The sequence below is a fragment of the Chaetodon auriga genome, chromosome 9, assembly GCF_051107435.1.
Source record: "Chaetodon auriga isolate fChaAug3 chromosome 9, fChaAug3.hap1, whole genome shotgun sequence".
In the NCBI taxonomy this organism is placed as follows: domain Eukaryota; kingdom Metazoa; phylum Chordata; class Actinopteri; order Chaetodontiformes; family Chaetodontidae; genus Chaetodon; species Chaetodon auriga.
In genome coordinates, this window is record NC_135082.1 from 9,381,145 (window position 1) to 9,401,199 (window position 20,055).

Sequence of the window (20,055 nt, forward strand, 5' to 3'; positions counted from 1 at the left end):
AGATATTGTTCAAATGTTTATTATCCCTTTATGAGAGAAATCAAGTTCGATGAGTGGTATGGGACCTAATGTGTATGTGTGTGTGTGTGTGTGTGTGTGTGTGTGTGTGTGTTCTGCTGTTGTATGTAATGAGCATGCGCTTTTGATATGAATGAGTGCAGTGAGGCGTGAGATGAGTATGTGCCTGCTGGTATGGAACAAGTCCTTGCACTTCTTGTGTGTGCATGAATTTGTGACTGGACTGTGTGTGTGTGTGTGTGTGTGTGTGTGTGTGTGTGTGTGTGAGAGAGAGAGAGAGAGAGAGAGAGAGAGAGAGAGAGAGAGAGAGAGAGAGAGAGGGAGGGAGGGAGTGTTCATTGGGCTGAAATGGGTCCCTGCCCTTCATGAATATTCACTTACCCCCTGCGTTTCCACTGATGTCTCACTGATGTCAGCTTGCGTGTGGGAAAACGAGTTGCCCCAGTAACAATGCTCCCCCAAAACTAGTCTTACTGCTGCAAAAAAAAAAAGGGGGATGTATACTGTAGTTCATCCCCAAAACACCAAGCATACTGGTCCGGAGCCAGAAATAAAGTACAGCTGAGTGAAATCGTTTTGATCTCATGTGGCACCCTTAAAACTAGGCCAGCACTTAGGTCACATGTTTAGGTCAGTCACCCTTCACTGGGGGATTCTCTAATGCATCCTGTCAACCGCTGTGCAGCCACAGCATCGCAGGGAACACAAAGGCATGTCTGCGCCCGCTCATGATGTTTCCTGACTGCTCTCCTCAGTTTTAATTTCTCAGCTGGGTGTTTGCTGTGAATTTTTCTGATAAGCTGAAAAGCTCACATAAAAGCTCTGTTTTGCTCTCCTCCAATGCGAGTGACATTGAGAGGTCCTTCACTGACGCGCTGAATGAGAGATGTTATTATTCTGACACTGTCATTGTCAAACAGACTCGCATACAGACTCCCAGGCATGCGCACACACACACTCTCTATCCGTCAGCATCCACCATCTCTGCCCCCACAGATGTTGCCCAGTATTTAGGTCAGTTCGTTTGCAGATGGGTGGCCAGCAACGCTCGTATTAGCTTGGGTTTCTAGGAACTGATACAATAGGCCAGTCAGCTCTCAGCCCACCCTGGAGAGGCCGGAAGTGCAGCTCTTTGTAATCATAACGGACAGTGTTCACTTACGGATACCAAACAGCATTAAAGTCTGGCTAATGGCCGCAGCCATAAGATTGAGACCCCTGTGAAAATCCAGTGTACTGAGAACGCTTGTACTGTGGCTTTGGAGATAAGACTGATCATATGACTGTGTACTACTTACAGTATGTTACTACCACTGTGTTTCAGCATGACTGCACTTTGGATAATATATGACGTGGCCACTAATCCGTTAATTTCATCAAGATTTAAGATTACTGAATGTCAGTTGAGTCATTGACACACAGTTTAGGATGAAACTTTATTACGTAATACAAACAATTATTCTATATATAATATACAGTATATGCTTAGATATTTGTCCATTTTTGTCGGGCTTTCATTCAGTTTTTGTTCCATATTCTCAAGTTTTTGTGCAATACTCAATATTCTCTTCAATATCCAAGTTTTCTTAGTGCTTCATGTGTTCATTCTCAAGTTTTCCATGAATATTCTCACTATTTTCTGGTTATAGTTCAATAATCTTAAGTCTCACTTTTCTATCATATTCTCAGGTGTTTGCTCAGTCAATTTTCTCGAGTTTTTCATGTTCAGTATTCCGTCCAGTATTTTCAGGTTCTCCTTCAATATTCTCGAAAACTTTCATACAACTTGATATTCCTGTGATTTTGCTCCTCAGCAGGATTGTGTTGAATATTTCCTGTCATTTTTTTTTCCTCAGGGTAATTTTTTTTCTATATTCTTAGTTATGTGTTCGTTATTGTCACATTTTCATTTTGTTCAATAATAACAGTTTCTCAAATTTCCATTGAAATCTCAGCCAGTGATTTCCAGCATTTGTTCAATATCCACAGGTTGCCTTTCAGTATTCTCAGATTCTCATTCAATACTCTTAAGTTTCCATCCAATAGTTTCATAGTCATAGTTTCATTATCTGAATCTCAGTCAGTGTTCTCAGGCTTTCATTTAATACTCCCTGAGCAGCGTGCAACACGTCTCCTGAAACTATGGCTCTCATAACTGAAAAGTTAGTTCACCATTTTGTCAAAAATCTCTGCACTGCACTCAAACCCATGTCCTCTCTTCTCAAATCTGACTCACACAAGTACACACAAGCCATGAAATGAGCTACCATTGCTCTCACTCTTCGTCTTCCTCTCCGTTCTCTACCCTGCTCCATTTTCCCTCCCAACATGGTAGAGGTCACCTGAGGCCTCTTTAATGCTCTGGCATGTAATTGGAGTGTTTTGCCAATTGAGTTTCAACAGGTGAGATGTAAGTGAGACCAATTAGTAATTAGGGCGTGACGTTTTGAAGGCCAGTGTTTTCCAGGCGGACAAAGTATTCTGAATGATGCGATTTGTGCTTAGACTTTTGCAAAAATGTGACTTAGAATTTCTATTTGAGTCAAACGGTGGACGTAGCAGCCTGCAGACTTGCTGTTACATAAGCTTCAAGTTTTCAGATTTGTGCGCACAGTTTCATTTTTATGTGAATGCAATCGACATAAAACTGAAGAATTAGATTAACGTCATGGGGTTTGTCAGACATACCGCCTGCGTTCCTTGTCCTTACCTTACCTGTCAGTCAGCCAAGACCAGGGCACAAATCCTTGATGTAGCTGAAAAACAGCTTGAAAATAAAGTTTCATAAACACAAACAGTACATAAAGAAGAGAAAGACCATTACTCTAAAGTACAAATGTGTGCCAGTATTTGCCGGGGTGACTCTTTTGTAGTGTTAAACATCAAGAGCAGTTTGAGTGAAAGGGGGGGAAATGAGAGAGACAGAAGGAACCAAAGCTTCAAGGCATAATACTGTAATTGGAAAATTGTGCAAATGCGTTTTGGAGTCATGTTATATAAATGGCCAGCAGAGATAACGCCTGAGATTCGAGGCATGGCCTAATTGAGAGTAGGAGATGGAGGAGGAGAGGGGTGGTGATGCTGAAGGGGCGAATGAAGTGTGGGTTTTAAATTGGGTGAAGGAAATGTGGATGGAAATGGGATGTTTTCAAAGGCATAGGGGGGTGGGGGGGGGAGACGAGAGCGAGCTGTTTCTCTTTAAAGGGGAGGAGAAAAAGAAAGAATAATTCCCACTTTCTTTCTTGGTCTCCACACCTGTGACCCAGCAGCCAGCCGCCCCAGCTATTTCTCCCATGAGTGTGTGTGCGCTTTTTTTTTTTATGTGTGTAAGTCTCTGAGGTTCCTGCGCTCTCCGTATGATTGATGAGTCTCGGTCAGACCTGGATCCCTGCCATGGCCCGGGCCTGATCAGCCATGTTCTGGTCATAACAGTGCCATCAATATGTGGCTGAAGAGTGTGCGCATGCATGCGTGCGTGCATGTGTGTAATGAAACATAAAAACGAAGCATACCATAACCGAAGAGAAGAAGCTTTGGTGGAATTTCCATTTCCTGCCTGCTGAGGGATTAAAGAGGAGTGTTGGTTAGATACACTTCCCTCGATTGATTGAATCACTTTAATTAGCCTTTTCATGAACAATCCACATGTTACTGTTTGACTAATGAGCTCTCTTTTCATGGTTTTTCTTCGCTCGGTTTCCGTTTCTTTGTGTCGTCTCAGGTTTCCCCTGTAGCTCAAAGATTGACCAAAAATCTGCTTGATATTTGATGAGCAGCATTTGATGAAAGGCATTAGTGGGCCTGCATTATTTATGACTGGCGAGTGATGCATTAACTCATTAAATATGTATATGCACATTACATGAGAACGAACATGTCCCATAGCATGTCATATTGATTCTGGTGTGAGTTACGAGTCTCCTGCACGATCCATATAGAAAAACATTAGGAGACGGAACACCAAATCGCTTAAGAGCCATATTGACGAACTCTCCCCCCGGATGCGTGGTCACAGTTGAGAAGTTGCAGATTTCTGAACTTGCTTGCTTCAACAGATCAAGGGTAGTGTCTGCACATGCAGCAGATTTTGTGTGGGAGCCGAGTGTGTGAAATAACGTGAGGGGAAACCAGGATGCGGTGCCAACTTACACTGTTAAAGGAATCGCACCAGTGTTACTGAGTTCTTTCCCTCATCTGGTTAGCTATCACTTTACATCTCCCACTGACAACTTTATTTTCCATCCATGGCTCCTTTACGAGCTGTACTGACCCCGTGGCCTGGTCAGGACAGAACATGACTCGCGTTGCAGGCAGTGATGTAGCAGCAAAATGAGTAAGTAAACTATGCTAATGCAAAACTGATTGGTGATCATTTGAGGCTAACAACCACCACCGCAATGTAAAACAAATTACTCAGCTAAAAAAAAAGGCAAACATTAATCTCAACTTCCTCACCTTAAAAGACACTGTGCTCGCTTAGTTTACATCAGTCTGAAAGTAATTACTATGGTGACCACATGCTATGAATTTATATTATGGCATTTCTTTTTCGGCCTAAGACGAAGGTTCAACATCATTTCACAGAAGCGCTCTGCTCGTAGATCTCAACGCCTCAAACATGACTCTGTAATAATCTCCAGTCATTTCCTTCTTTTCCACATTACAACTGTTCAAAAAAAAGCTTCCTTGGAAATCCTTTTCACAATTAGTATTCATAGTCATGGAGGAAAATGAGTGGAAGTTCAATTGTTCCCGAGCCACCTCAAACTGCTGGCAGCTGCTGCTCTCCCAGGTGGCTTGTTTCATTTATAAAGACATGTGAGCCACCATGTTACCAAAAAAAAAAAAAATAATGTGTGGAATTACACATGTTCACATCAAGTGAAAACTCACAAGGGTGTTTCAGCTGCAGCTCTAAAATGGACTGCTGTTTAAATATGCAAATGAAGTGGAGTCTGAGTGTGCACGCGCTGAAAAACTGACATGTACATGGACAGAAATATATTAAAGGGAGAAACCTTGATGATCACTGTACGTTTCCAAAGCCTTCTATTAATGTAGAAATGTGTACATGTACGTACATATATAAAACAAGTCTCATATTAAAAATTCAACAGTTGAATCCACTGGACAATTCAATATCAAGCTAATATTTGATTTAATAAGGATCTGGAAATGAAGAGGAAAAATGCTGCAGTGCATGCTGCAACAGTATTATTTCCTTATTTTTGTGATGTTGACTCTGTTGTAGAACAACAGAAGAACCCTGTGGCAAATACACACACATGCACACACACACACACACACACAGACATGCCCAGAAAAACATGCAGTCACACACAGTAGCTCAGTGGGGGGAAGGTTTTAATAAACCCACAGTAACGTGGATCTATGGAGGCGTCTCGGGACCGAGCCAGGAAACCAGATGAACGTACCTGCCCTGAGGCACAGAGAGAAACAGCGAGGGTGGGGGTGGGAGAGAGGGGTGGGGGGGGGAGCCAGTGAAGCCACAGGCACATTATGTCTCTCATTGCCCTCACTTTTTCTCTCCCCTGCCATCAGTCTCTTCACTCGCCCACTCCGTCTCTGCTCACATCATCAGCCACACGAAAGCCATGCCCACAAACACTGATGTGTTTGTCAGAGAAAATGCCCAATCACTTTAATAACATTTCATGCCATCTCCGCTTTCACTGAGGACTTGGAGTTTGTTCCTCAGTCGGCTAAACACAGACTGTAATTTCAGACAAATGCAATGGAAATGCAGAGTGCAGCCAATCAGATTTAATCATGTATGAAGAAATGTAATTTTGGAGGACACCAGGGCAGAGCGGGTTGATACGGGTATTAGTTACTGTGCAAAAAGGCGTGTCCACACTCCCCGAATATGAATTTATGAGGCCTGCTTGTGATTTCAATCTGACTAATGTATCAGAACAAACCCATCTGTGCAGCACTGACCCCTGAGGTGAGGGTTTGGGGCGGGGGGGGCTGAAGTGCTGTGAGCGTGGGCGGCTGGTTTATGCTCCCACCATGGACCAAGGTGGTCAGTGAGATGGGAGATGAAATCTTTCACCCACATTCGCAATGCTAGACAGAAAAGCAAAGTCGGATGAAAGAAAGAACATCTCTCCAGAACAAGTTCCATGGGAAAAATTTTATTTATCAATATGCGATAGTTTCCAAACTGGTGGAACGTTATTTCCATTGTAGCTGGTGCCAATAGGTTACGCTGAGAAGCGGCGAAAAAGTGAATGGCAAAAAAAAAAAAAAAGAAATAAAATAACAAAACTTGACAGTTATGATTCAAACAAAGGGAAACAAATTCAACAGGTTTCGCTTACACATGCACATTGAAAAATAATACTGTGGCTTTGAACAATAGCAGAAATCAACCTACAGTGAGGCTCATACCATGAGCGACCAGCATCCTTGTGCTAAATTAGGAAAGGAGGGTGAGAGCAACTTTAAAACAAAGGACCGCCTGGGAGATAATGAGCGGTGTAAACCGGATGATTTATTGGCGAGCGCAGTACGGTCGCACTCTCATACATAGCCTCTTTTCTCCCCGTCTCTCTCTACGTCTCCCTCTGTCTGGCCCGATAGACTTATTAAAACTGAGAAAAGATTAATCTTTCTGGAGCAAAAATGTTTTTGTTACATCTTATAATGGAGTGGAAGGTGTAGGTAACTCAAAGGCAGTGGAATAACACAGTCTTCATATGCAGAGTTAAGTGCTGGCTCCAACAGGGAAGGGGGCCTTATCATTCATAGTTTCAATGACCTATCCATTTCAAAGCCGCTCGGTGACAAAGCTTCAGTCCTGAACAGTTTCTGAGCAACTAGAATCCTGTTGAATTGCGATGTAAAAACTCTGAACCCCATTTTTTTTTAACACGTGTGGTAACAAAGACTTTTTAACAAATACTGGATGCTGCAAAAAAAAAAAAAAGACAGCTCATGTGTCCGTTGCAATATTCAGTTGAACTCTAAAAGAAAATAAAATAAAAACATATTGCAAACAGAGACAAAAAAAATGCAAGGATTCATACAAAACACACTTTAAAAAGACAGCTATTTACAAACATCCTCCATTACAAAAATCTAATCTTAAATTTTTCTTATGAGCAGTGTTCAGGTGAAATTACATTTTAAATTGGGCTCTATCCATATATTTACATTTAACTCTCTCCTTTGAATTTTTTTTTCTCCCCCCCCCCAAAAATCAGAATAACATTAAGTGGTCACTAGAATGAATAAAAATGAGATATGGTTTGTGGTAATTTGGTAATGACTCCCTTGGCTGGTGTAGGTGAATGGATGCGCACTGATCCGAAACAAAAATATTTGATCTAGATGTGTTTCACAGAGGGCCACTGAGGGCTGCATGCTGAGTTAAAACACAGGACCACAAAAGCACGAGCAGCTGTTTAGGTTGTTAACTCTGAGGTTAACGACACGCAGAAGCCATTGGAGTCTTCCCCGAGTCTTCAAGCTGGGCTGCCTTTTAACTCAGCAGTGAATATCCGTGGATGGCAATCGTATGTGGCAGCGGATGATGGGTGTCTCTGCCGGTGAATAAACATTAACTGGCAGTCTGACCGTTTGACTGGAGATAAACCTGGACCCGTCAGTCTTGGTGTGTCTGTGCGTGTGTGTGTGTGTGTGTGTGCGCACATGTGCGTCGAACGTCAGCTCGTGTCTGCGTGCTGAGGAATAGCTGTCCTTATCTGCTCCCCTCTCCTCTCACACATCATTAACTGGGACTGCGGCGCTCCGTACTTTGGCAGCCACACTGTTTGGAGCACCTCGTTCCAGTCCCAAAACAAGTCTGTTCAGCTGCTGCACCACAGAAGCGTTCACAAACACACACACACACATGCAGGGAAAAACTGCAAATATAAGCACAAATAAGCACTCACACAAAGGAGCGTCTACATGTGCACACGGACAGATTTGAACGCCTCCCCCACCACCACCTCCACCACCACAACCACCACCTGAGAGCGAGCGTCGGTATGCACACGTGCACGCATCCAGCTGCAGTAAATCCTGTGTCGGTGCCGCTGCCCTGGGCTGTGTGATAGCTGAGCTGCAGTGTCCTCGCTGGCTGAACACCTTGACAGTGGAATATTCTGCACAGCATTTTTATTCACAGCACAACTGGTGAGAGGATGGAAAAATTAATGCTAAACTACCCCCCCCCACCTCCCCACCCCATCCCCGTCCCCATCCATCCACACCGCCATCTTCCTCTCAGGTTAAAGCCAAGTCACAGGAACATTTTCTCCTTTATCCGCCGCTCTCGCTCTCTCCCGTCCGGCTGGTGAGTGTGGGCACAGAGATGGCACATAGATTAGTCACACGCTGGCGACGCCACTGACTGCGCTCCACTGACTCATCTACAGATGGCAGCCAATTGGCATCTGAGAATACTGTATTCCAACGTTCAGTCGTAGCTCGCCATCCAACTTATATATAGGGCATCCTACCTATGTAGGCCAGCCAATCAGTGCCGACCATCCAACCCACACCCACCTCGCCCAGGCAGCAGGCACCAAACTAACTGTTTGATGCTTACACTGTAGCACCAGAAGCTACAACAAACAAATATCAACCTGCCTGCTGTCTTAAAAACCATCTCCCCGAAAGCTCATCATACGCACAAAACCTTCAATTCATGCCAACTGGAGCACTGGAAGTGTTTTGTAAGATCTTGGCCTTGTCTGTCTGTCGGCGCGACAGTCTGTCTGTCTTGTGTTTGAAGCTAACGATACAGTATCTTAGTGTTCTACCCCTAAGCCAATACGTCTGCCTGGATACAAGACTGGCCTGGACATGCCCAAAACGCACACACTCACAGAGGACACACCCTCAAATACACACAAGTAGGTCATAAATACCAGAACAATGGTAAAGCCATATCAGACCAGCGGAGCAGGGAGTATTCTCAGAAACACACACACACACGTACACACCTCGATAGTCCAGGTCAAGGTACTTGCAGGAAAAAGAAAATTAGCGCAATGGATGATGGGTGGTGAGAAGATGGAGTAATAATGATGATCTATTCAACTCTATACATTGTGCACTTGTAGGAAAAGTCTAACAAAATACAACTGCTTTGTGAACTGAATCAGGGTTCGAGGAAATCCTCCATCAAAAATAGTAAGGCAAACATCAGAGGTGCGAAGGGAGAGGAACACATTATTTCACACACTGTGTCTGATACCTGAGCTATCTGGAGAGTTTCCTGGCCCAGCACGGAGCCCTGACTAACACACACACACATGCACGCAGACACGCACACACACACACACATTGTATGCTTGCACACAAACTGCAGGCTGAGTGGCATCCGGGGCCTGTGTCTGCCTGTTCCTGGCTAGTGTGCTAGGATGGTGTGTTTAATTGGGTGTAGCACAGACTGTACTTCAGGGAACTGAGATAAGTTATATCCTGCCCGTTACAGGGGACAGCCAACCAGGAAGCTAGAGTTCCCTCAGCAGGCTCGCTCCAGCCCCGCCCCCCCTGTTGGGGCACAGCAGGGAGATGTAGAAGGTGGGAGGTGGGAGGTGGGAGGTGGGGGGGTGGGGTTGTCAACCAACCCAAACAAACAGAATAAACCTCTCTCATCGGTCAGCTCACAACCCCGCTGGTTACTGGTCAGTGCGTGTCTCTCCAGATTTGTGCAGCAGGTGGTAGAAATAACACGGGCTCGAAGTAGCATCAAGTCCCCAAAATGCAAAGGAAAGTGTTCTTCCCAAGAACATAAATCAAGCGCTCCTCTCGTTCTCTCTCCTGTGACGCTGGCTGTGCGGAGCGTGTCAGACTTTGTAGTAGATGTTGGCAGGGCTCTGCGGGGGCATCTCCTGGACAATGTAGACGGGGTGGCCATAGTCGCCGCTCACCTTCTCATAGTGAGGGCAGTAGTTGTTCTCTGTCCGCAGCGGAATGATGATGTCACTGGGCTCCGTGCCAGCCGTGCCCCCGGGCATCTTGGGATTGGACAGCGTGCTGAGTGACAGTGCCGAGGGGCGGGGCTGAGAGTGGGCATTTTTCCTGGCGCGCTTGCGCATCTTGATGAGCAGGATGACGAGGAGGAGGATGAGCAGGAGGAAGATGATGCAGCCGACCCCGATGGCAGAGAACACGACCACTTTGGAGCGCAGCAAGCTGTCCGAGTTTGCAGAGGAACCAGACTGGTCCTGATTCATGTGGTCTGGAGAGAGAAATGGAAAGAGAGAGCGCTTAGAGAGCGGACAAAAGTTACATGTGGGGAAGGTGGAGTCAGAAAAGAGGGAGGGTATTTTATTGTTATTTTTGCTGAACAGAGGGCAGTGTAACTTTTTTTGGCGAACAAGGGAGGGTCTTTTTTTATTTAATATTTGAGAGATTTCTAAAATACAAAAGAGATCAAATACACATGTGCGTTGAAAAGATGGTTTTCATGTGCTGCATGAAGATGTGTTTTGCAGAGGATGTGGTGCAGGGTTAAAATAAAGCACCGCACAACCCCTGCAGCACAGAGCTGCTGCCTGTTCCTGCTTTACTTATTTAGTGGCTGTAATAACAGTTTATTTATCAGCCTTTTATTCAAAAATACAGAGTGGCTGTGTTTTCACCACTTTGTTGCTCCTGCAATAATTACAACATTTTGAGAAATTGGGGAGAATAATGCAGTTCTTTTTCTATTGGGTGGGGGTCCAAACCAATCACTGATAACACTTGCTTTTTTGTAAGATTAAATACAAGATTTGGCCCCCTCCCCACCCAAATCATTTTCGTCGTCTCTTAAAGACTGGTGAACAATCAGAGGAGTAACAGCATTTACAGTAAGCCTGCCATGTCCTGCGCAGATCTGACTGTTCTGTGCCTAAATCAACTGCGATCACATTCTTGTTTGCTCTACATGACGAACAGCCCCGCTGATGTAATCCAATTGAATTAGCTCAATCAAAATAGCCTCGTAATGAAATCTGGAATCATCACTCAACATTACAAAGATTCCTGCCCTGATTGAGATTGAGCCGGGGAAACTTGTATGACATGTCGAGGCCACGTTTGTATGGCAAAGGCCAAGTGAGATATGGAAGAAATGAGGAGGGCATATCTGAACATCTGATTTTATTTTCTGCTTTTGTCTGAGGGGTTCAGAACGGGGGGGGGGGGGGGGGGGGCGGACAGGGGAGAAGGGGGGGGGGGCTGTGACTGGATGAGAGAGAGAATGGCTGGCTCCTCCACTGACTGAAATCTGAGAAGAACCAAATCTGTTTTCCATGTATGCATGCAGCTGCTGCCAAAGAGCAGCACTCACCTCCTCCCACAACCACCACCTCTTTACTGTCCATGACGCCCCCCCACCCCCACCCCCACCCCGCCTCACCCCCATGGGGACACAAAAGCCTCATACGTCCGGAGACTGCCATCTCCACTAATGACTGTGTCTCCACACTCGGCTGACCACTCTGCACTTAACCATTTATTGAGGAGGGGATAACTGCGCCCTACGCCTTATCACAACTAAATGACATCACTGAAAGCTACCGATTCAAGGCTTATCTGTGAAATCAGAGACGCCAGGAATTTCATACATTCTGGAGAGAGCTGAAGAGAGGCTGTCAGAAATTTCATTCCTGAAATATCAGCCCCTCAAACCGCAGTGACACGTCCTTCATTCCACCCTCCACTTCACTTGACATAATCACTGATCTAACAATGGTAGACAGGTAAAAGCCCAGGTATAGGGAAAAGTGACATTAGAAAATCTTTTTATAGAGCAACTAATGTCAAATAAGCAATTATTAAATGAGGATGGCTTATCACATTGAGACAGGCAGAACAGTCTGTACTCGGAGGAAGTTTGTGGCTTACAAAGTTGTGGAGTAAGTCAAAAAGTTGAGAAGTGGTTCCCCCTGTGCAAAGCGTCTGTGAAAGGTGGTGGAGAAAACAGGAAACAAGGAGGGCCCAGAGCATCCGAGGAGACTCGAGTGACTTCTTCAATTATCTCCGCTTTTAATCTACGTTTATTTGCAATTCTAATGAGTTTTAAAAAGATATATAATACAGAAGTATGTCTTTGAGTCTCCTTGGGTGCAGCACGTCCTTTGTGTACAGTGTGAATACGTAAAGTGGCTCAGGGTGAGCTGCGTTTGTTTTGGGTGGTGTTTCTTATTGTTTCACTGTAACCTTCACTTTGGTGTGTGATATTTTATTCTGTAGTACATTGGTTTTACACCTATTTTAGGATGTTGACCCCCTGGAAATCAAAGGAGTGCCCACGGCATGGAAGAGCCATAAGAGAGAATACTGAGACTCAACTGTGAGTTTTATTTTCTCTTTTCAGGCTAATTGTGATTAATTATTAGAGGAGCCCCCGAGGCTGTGAATATTCATTTTTTCATTTCAAAAACCTTTATTTTACTAAAATATTTGCACTCTAGAAACTAGACAGCACTCTGTGAGGAGTCTGAAGCTGCAGTTTATGGGTAGAATATTGGTCTGTCAATCTGCTCACCAGGGTTTCCTGGCATCTCTGGTCCAATGCGACCCTGGTCAGGCGGACTGGGACTGGACTCTGGTATGGCGTTGTCCTCTGGAGCCTCCGGCGCCACGGGGTTCACTGCGTTTGGGACTGTGGGAAACAAAAAATGCACAGAAACTCAGCCTTGGCAAGCTGCATGCGCTGAATTACAATGACTTGTCTCTCTTCATTGGCAAGGATTATTTTTTATTATCTTTTGATATGTCTTTTATACAGTGAGAAGGTTATCTTTGCATGTGTTGAAAGCGTCTCAGAAGTGAAGATGAAAGCACAAAAAGAGGAAGGACAAGTTGGGGAACGTCTGTGAAACACGCCAGTATCCCTGTCCTGTCGTAAAAAATGAGCTCACATCTACATCAGCAGCTCCTTCAGCAAACACTCAGACAGGCATTTCCAACACTGACACATTCATGAGTGTGTAGGACACACATACGCACACACACACACATGCGTGCACACACATAAGCCCACACCTTGAATATTCTTACAATACACTTAGGCATGGCAGAATGAGGGTAAAGTAGTTATATATTAACTTTTTATTGTTTTACATTATTCATCACGTTAAAAGGCCATAATATGCCTTATTTATTGCTCTGGCTTTAACTCTGCCTGAAAGAAGCAGACTTCTGAAGAGGAGCGAATAGGAGGGCAGAAGAGAAGGGGGGGGGGTTGAAGAGGCTCTGAGGAAACAGACAGTTTATCTGTCTGTCTGTTGTGATTTCAGCACACGCACTTTGAAGTCTTTGTGCGGTAAACACCGGCGGGTCCACTGCGCGGCTTTTACGAGGGCAGGGCCGGCAGACAGAAGACAGTTAGAAACTATTACCGAAGCCGGTCCGGTGGATTCCACAGTACGCTATCAGATGCATCTCCTCTATCAGGCCTTATCTGCATCTGCCCGAAGGCCTGCTCAAGGGGTGTGTGTGCGAGAAATAGAGAGGAGGGCGTGTGGGAAGGCAATTTACATTTGAGTCCCTCATGGCAAGTTTGTGTGTGTGTGTGTGTGTGTGTGTGTGTGTGTGTGTGTGTGTGTGTGTGTGTGTGAGTGAGAGAGAGAGAGAGAATGAGTAAAAAGGGCCCAACAGTCTAGCTGTCTACTTTCTATTTCCACCCCAGTTTGGCTGAGAAGCACACAGGGGGATGATTCTGGTGTCTAGAAGATATGAACGATAGAAAAGAGAGAAGAAAAAGGGAGGAAATATGGAAAGAGGAAAGACAGGGAGGGACATAAATCAGGGGCAATGGGTTTTCTTTCTTTCTTTTTTTTTTTGGCGAACATAACCACACTATTAACAAACTGATCTCCTCTCCCACTCTATCTTCTCCATGTCCAGACCACCGCATTGCCCCATACTGATTGCAGCAGTGGTGAACCTCGCCGTGAGCTGTTGTGCAGCGTCAATAATTGATGAGAAAAGACAGGAGTGAGAAGTGGGAACATTCAAGTACGGCACAGGATATGAGAGGACACAGTGATCTGATTCACTTCGTGCATATAGCCCCAACACTGTGTGCCACTGAGCATGTGCAGGGAGCGTTCTAATGTTCTGACCCATTTTTCGGTGTGTACCGCTGACATTTCCCTTAGCTATGCAGACAGCAACTACCTCAGAACTGCCAACCCGCCAGAAGGAGGGAGAAGGCAGGGGGAAGAGGAGGAGTGAGAGCGAGGGAGACAATGATCGAGCGACAGAGGAGAGAGACGGAGACGTTGGGAGAAGTAGAGGGAGATGCGTGCGAGGCGGTGAGTCAACATATTTCTAATGAGCGCGGTGACATGATGTGGTGGAGGAGAAAGAGAGAGCCGAACAGCGATGGATGTATAAAATATGGGCTCCCCATATTTCCCCTTCAATCAATTTCGCTTCCTTTTTACTTCACTTCATGTTGCACAAAGACAAAAGACGGAACACAAGGCTTTTAAAGTACAATTAGATATCGATGTGCCAGGGCGTATAATTTCCCATAAACAGATGATTCAACGTGATTACACCCACGTGTGTCTCCACAAAAAACATGTAACAGTGAAAGAATGTGCACGTATTGCACAGTGGCATGAGTGGACATATGGGAAGATCTCGGGGACTTGGCCACAGCAAGCGTTGGCATTCAGCTGCAGAGGAAATGTGGCTTAAACACAATAGCATCTGGGGTCAGAGCCAAGCAGAGCCCAGGTTTTTTTTGTTTGTCGAAACAACATCGAGTGTGGCTGCTGAAGGTTGAGTCTAGGGCTGCAAATAATGATGGTTTTCATTATTGACTCATCTTTTAAGGGTTTTTCTGGTCAATTAACTCATTTTGCCCTATAAAATGCATGAAATATGGAATGACGCCCATTGCAGTGTTTAAGGGCCCAGTTCTGACTGGGTGACAGGTCGAATATATTCAATTTATGATCCAATAAAACAGAACAAAGCAGCAAACTGTCACAAAGCTTTGCTAGATATGTAACTTTAAAGTATAATCAGGAATCAAAGTTGTTGTCCATGAAATTTCTGTTAGATTTGTCAACAAATCTACTAAAGTCAGTCAAATAATCACTCTTCAAAGGCAACCAATCCTATTGCTTTTATGGTAACTAAAGATGAAATGATGAGTTGGTGCTTTTTGCCATAAAAATGGTCTTTGCATAGGAAGCATTGAGACCCTTGAGCAAAAGTAGCAACACCACACTGTAAAAATACTCCATTAGAAGTTAAAGACCTGCACTGACAACATTACATATCTATCATCACTTGGAATTTGACATTTTTTGACATGTTATGGACAAAACAATTCACTTGTCAATCAATACAATAATCGGCAGCTTCATCAATAATGAAAAGAATCATTAGTTGCTGACTGAGTGGTAAATTCTTTCTGTTTTCAGGGAAATTGTACACAGCAGCCAAGTTTCTGCCGCACTCTTATTTCTCACGGGCCATCCTCTAATAGTTACTGGGTTGGAGGGGCACATTATGCATCAAAGATTCCACTCACAGAAATAGATTTAAAAGTAGTAGCAGCTGGGCCAACAGCATCTTTTCTAACAAGGTTTTTAGGGCACTTTGATTGTGAGTGACAGCTCGCTTCGGACCGTTTTGGGAAATGAGCGCATGGCTCTGGCGAAGTTGAGGAACAGCCGGCAGCCACAGAAGCAGACCGGAGCGGAGAGGAACTTTCCCAGAACTTTCCTAGAATAAGACGTTTCCTTTCGACTTTCATTAATGTGAGTTCAGGCGTTTGTCTTTGCTCCCAGTTAATAGTTTGGTAGAAAAGCCTGTGTTGCCTGCACTCATGCAATCGTGTTGTCATTTGGCGATGGTGTTGCGAGCCCCGGCTGTCGGATGCTCAAATTGACCTACATGGGGAGATAATGCGATGCCTGTCTGTTTGTGAGGTGGCTGTGGGTATTTTTCACTGTATCTGCTGAAATTGTTCCGACTCAGACCTTGCTAGCATCAGCAGCTTGTTAGCTTCTACTCTCCCACCGGCTGCCAGGATACACTGCTGTCATCCCACTAGCCACCATTCAAATGTCTGCACGCACATTTGCACACACACACACACACACACACACACACACACACACACACACACACACACACACACACACACACACACGCACCATGCAAGTCTTAGTTTATTTTTGACATGTTGAGATCCAGCTTTTAAGCTGGAATCAGATCATCGTGGCGGGCAGATGTTCCTCTCAGATGGTGGTTAGTGTCTGTTGCGCTCATAACAACCACACTGAGGATGGGGGGAATGTTTACAGAGTAACACATCTGTGTACTGTTGCCTGTCAAATTCAGGATTTGTGCGTCCACATATTGAGTAAAACTGCGTCTAAAAGTGAAAAGCATGATGCAAACCAAATGTTGTGTCCAAGGATATCTAAACAAAGCTCGCTTGTTTACGTCCAGCATTTTTAGATGACTTACCCCGACCGTGCACTTACATACCAATTTCAAACACATTTTCATTCTGTGGTTCCTGCATAAGAGTCAGGTTGAGAAACAGCTGAGGGACATCAGAGGCCTTTTTATAATTCACGAGTGGAGTCATTCTTCATAGTCACTTTCTATTTGGTTGTTATTTCTGTGTGATTTCAGTATTTGCACCAACTGTTTATGTGTACAAAAAGATTTATTCCAAACTACTGTCTATGACTAAGAGGTTTGGGCAATATGGATTAAATCATTTAACACAGTATGTGTCATTTTACAGCAAAATATCACAATTTTACTGGACATTCAACTGAGAAAGTGACCATAGACAATGTAAGTACATTTACCCAAGTACAGTACTTAATTACATATTTCAGGTACTTGTGCTTCCATGTTATGCAACTATACTTCTACTCCACTACATTTGTCTGACAGCTTTAGTTGCTGTTTAGTTTTCAAATTAAGATTTTTTAAGACCCTTCACGTCCAGTGAAAACATGTATCTCCAAATGTGTTGATTTTGACTGTTTGCGATAAACTGGAGGATTATGTGTTCCTTTATGGGCTGAGAAAGTTCTCCTACATCTTAATCTAAATAAACCGTTCAAAACCCTCACGGATTAGCTGGAAAATGCAGCCTTGCGAGGCTGAAAACAGGGCTGTTTTTCAGAGCTCAAGGAAAGTTGACTTTTTAGAGATATGTGGATCTCACAGGATAGTGATGCTACATATGATGATCCTATAGAATCTGATGCAGTGCTGCAGATTAAACCAGCCAAACGTATATACAGCAGTAAAACATCTACAACAGTAAAATGCAACAAACACATTAAATGCACCAATAATAAGAATCTAAAAACATCTTACATAACAGTAAAACACTGACAGGGACTATTTTACTGCAGCATGAGTACTTTTACTTTGAAGTGCATTTTGTTGCTCATTACTAACAGTAAGTATTTCTGTGCGGTCCTGAAAGCAGCACATTATCTCGTGGTGGAGTATGTTCACAGTGTGGTATTAGTAGTAAAGGATCTGAATTCTTCTTCCACCACTGCTACTTGAGATCCTGTAAATCCAGTCCTGCAGTCCATAAAACAGTCCTGCTTATTGATTTGCAACATTGCCTGTAATGGCTTAATACAACCAGAGATATTAAAGTAATAGATACCTTCATATGATATATGGCAAAATCTCTGATGGGAGACAAATCTCTATTGTCTTATCGCCAGTTCACCCAACCTTTAAGACAAACTAAAAAATGTAATATTATCTTTGTTCGCTCTCTTGAACTCTTGATCTGACATTACATTTTAGACTGTGTTCTTTTGGTAATCATTTATTTTAACAGCTCTACTTAGCATTTATACACTCATCTAAACACTAATAAATGTTTACAGCATACCATAATACACCATCATGCAATTCTAAGTTTATATGAGGACATTTTAAGTGTTTACTGATGTGTTTGTGAACAACTGCAACTCTTCCTGTGAAGTATCTGCAAGCGGTTGTCAGATAATGAAAGACTGACAATACAGTTAAAATGAACACATTAGGTACGCACATCCTATCATATCCATCTATTCTATTCATTGCATCATATATTGAATTCAGTGTCTTAATGAAGTCCCTTTAAACACAATATGATTGCTGTATTTGCTTTATTCATAAATAGCTCTTCTTGCCATAATAACTGAGAAAACTACACCCATAGCATATAGTTCAAGTCGTATTTTTTCTAGCATCTAATGAGTTACAACAAATACTGGCATTAACATTTCAAATGTCCTCTACATCCTTAAAACTACATCCGAGGGTGCTATCAACTATTTACTAAGCGTTTTTATACTGCTTATTAACGCTACGTGGACAGGTGTGACCATTTCTTTTCTCTTTACAATAAAAGAAGACTATTTTTTTCTGCATTGTGTTATGACCTGTAAAATCAAACAGCCTAGCAGTAAGCATTTTTTTTTTTTTTTTACAACTGGATTTTTAAATGGTTGTTAATGTTTTATTAATATACTGTACTTTTGCTGCTGAGTGCTTTTGCACCCTCATTAGTTGTCTTTTATATTGCCTATATTTTGTACTTATATTGCTTACGTTCTGTACTTTGTGTGGCTGACCTTTTATATTTCTATCTCACTCCAGGCTTATTTATTCTTTGGAAATATGTGTGAGTCTTAGATACAAATGCACACGCTGAGGTGGACACAACTGCAATTTCGTTGTGCTGGGACAATGATATTAAATTCTTGAATCTATATACCAATATGACTGGAATATTATTAATATATTAATAAGAATATTTTTCACTTTTAATGTGCAGTATGTAAAATGCAAATGTGTGCAAAATCACACATAAAACTATATAATTATGGTTAAGTAAAATATTAAGTAATTGTCATGCATTACATCTAATAAAAGACTTCAAAAGTGCAAACATATTTTGTTGATTTTTCCTCTTTAATTTGGCTTGGGATGGGATTAATTTGGATACTAGAACTTTGTAAAATGATTGGACGAGATGATCGTATCATCAAGATGAGACACCACTGAGAGTCCATAAAGGACTGAATAATCACCACCATGAAAAAAAACCCCCCAAAAAAAAACATTAACAGTGGTGGCCAATTCATTTCATCACATTAATTTACAGTTCTAGAGAGCGGGTCCCGTAGGAGGCTGGTGGTCGACAGTCATGGTAGGCACACACAGCGAGAAATGAAAATGTCACACCAAAGTGAAACATGGCTTTAAGGCAGCAGTGCTGTATTGTGTTCGACATGTGAGGTGAGCGCACATTTACCTTGCCCGACTTTCATGATGACTTTCATGGCTCGGCTCTTGCACACACCTCCCTCCCGGTTCTCCAGGCCCTCGACTGTACCGTTGGAGGTTGCTGCGGGGGGGGGGGGGGGGAGAGAAGGAGATGAGGAGCAGGAGGAAGGGGTGAAGGACAAGAAGAGGGAGGATGCGGTGGAGGGTAAAGAGAAGAACGGCAGGAGAAAGAGGAGGTGGAGAGAAGATGACACACTGGTTAATGAGCACGTCCATAACGCACAGAACTAATCAATATTTACGACAAGCACTGATTAGCTGTTCCAGTGATTAGCCGTTCTCACCCTCAATCAACCGCCAGCTCCTCTCAACAGTATCTCTCATTAACACATTAAAGTGAAGTCAAATGAATGGAACAACATTAGGGCCTACTGAGGGAGGGTGGGCACTGAGGTGGAGAGGAGGAGCATGGTCAGACCTGTGTGTGTGTGTGTGTGTGTGTGTGTGTGTTTTGTCTGTGCATAGTTTAGCAGTGAGACATGCCAGCGAGAGTTCCAGCTGCTTGCCAAGTCCTCGAGCAGCTTTACTCCCTCTGAGCCACATGTGTCATTACTTGCTGGTAGTGCTGAGAGCTAAATGCCTCCCTTAATGTTGCGTGCGTGCGTGTGCGTCCATTTATATATGGTAGTGTGTGTGTGTGTGTATGTGTGTCAGCCTCTCTCCATTTGTTTTAAAGTGTGTGTTCTGCTCAGACTTGAGCGAGGAGCTCAGGGT

The 20,055-nt window shown here is 43.6% G+C and overlaps 1 protein-coding gene across 1 annotated transcript in view; it reads right to left on the reverse strand.

Annotated features, from left to right (window-relative positions):
- Positions 1 to 6,156: 6,156 nt before the first annotated feature.
- Positions 6,157 to 20,055, reverse strand: part of efnb1 (ephrin-B1) — a 58,873-nt gene continuing 44,974 nt past the window's right edge. Inside the window, exons 3-5 of the mRNA XM_076739081.1 lie at positions 19,310 to 19,402; positions 12,536 to 12,652; positions 6,157 to 10,240 (exon numbers count right to left, since the gene is read on the reverse strand). Coding sequence (XP_076595196.1) covers positions 9,846 to 10,240; positions 12,536 to 12,652; positions 19,310 to 19,402 — 605 coding nt within the window. The 3' untranslated portion in view covers positions 6,157 to 9,845. The remainder of the gene's footprint in view (positions 10,241 to 12,535; positions 12,653 to 19,309; positions 19,403 to 20,055) is intronic.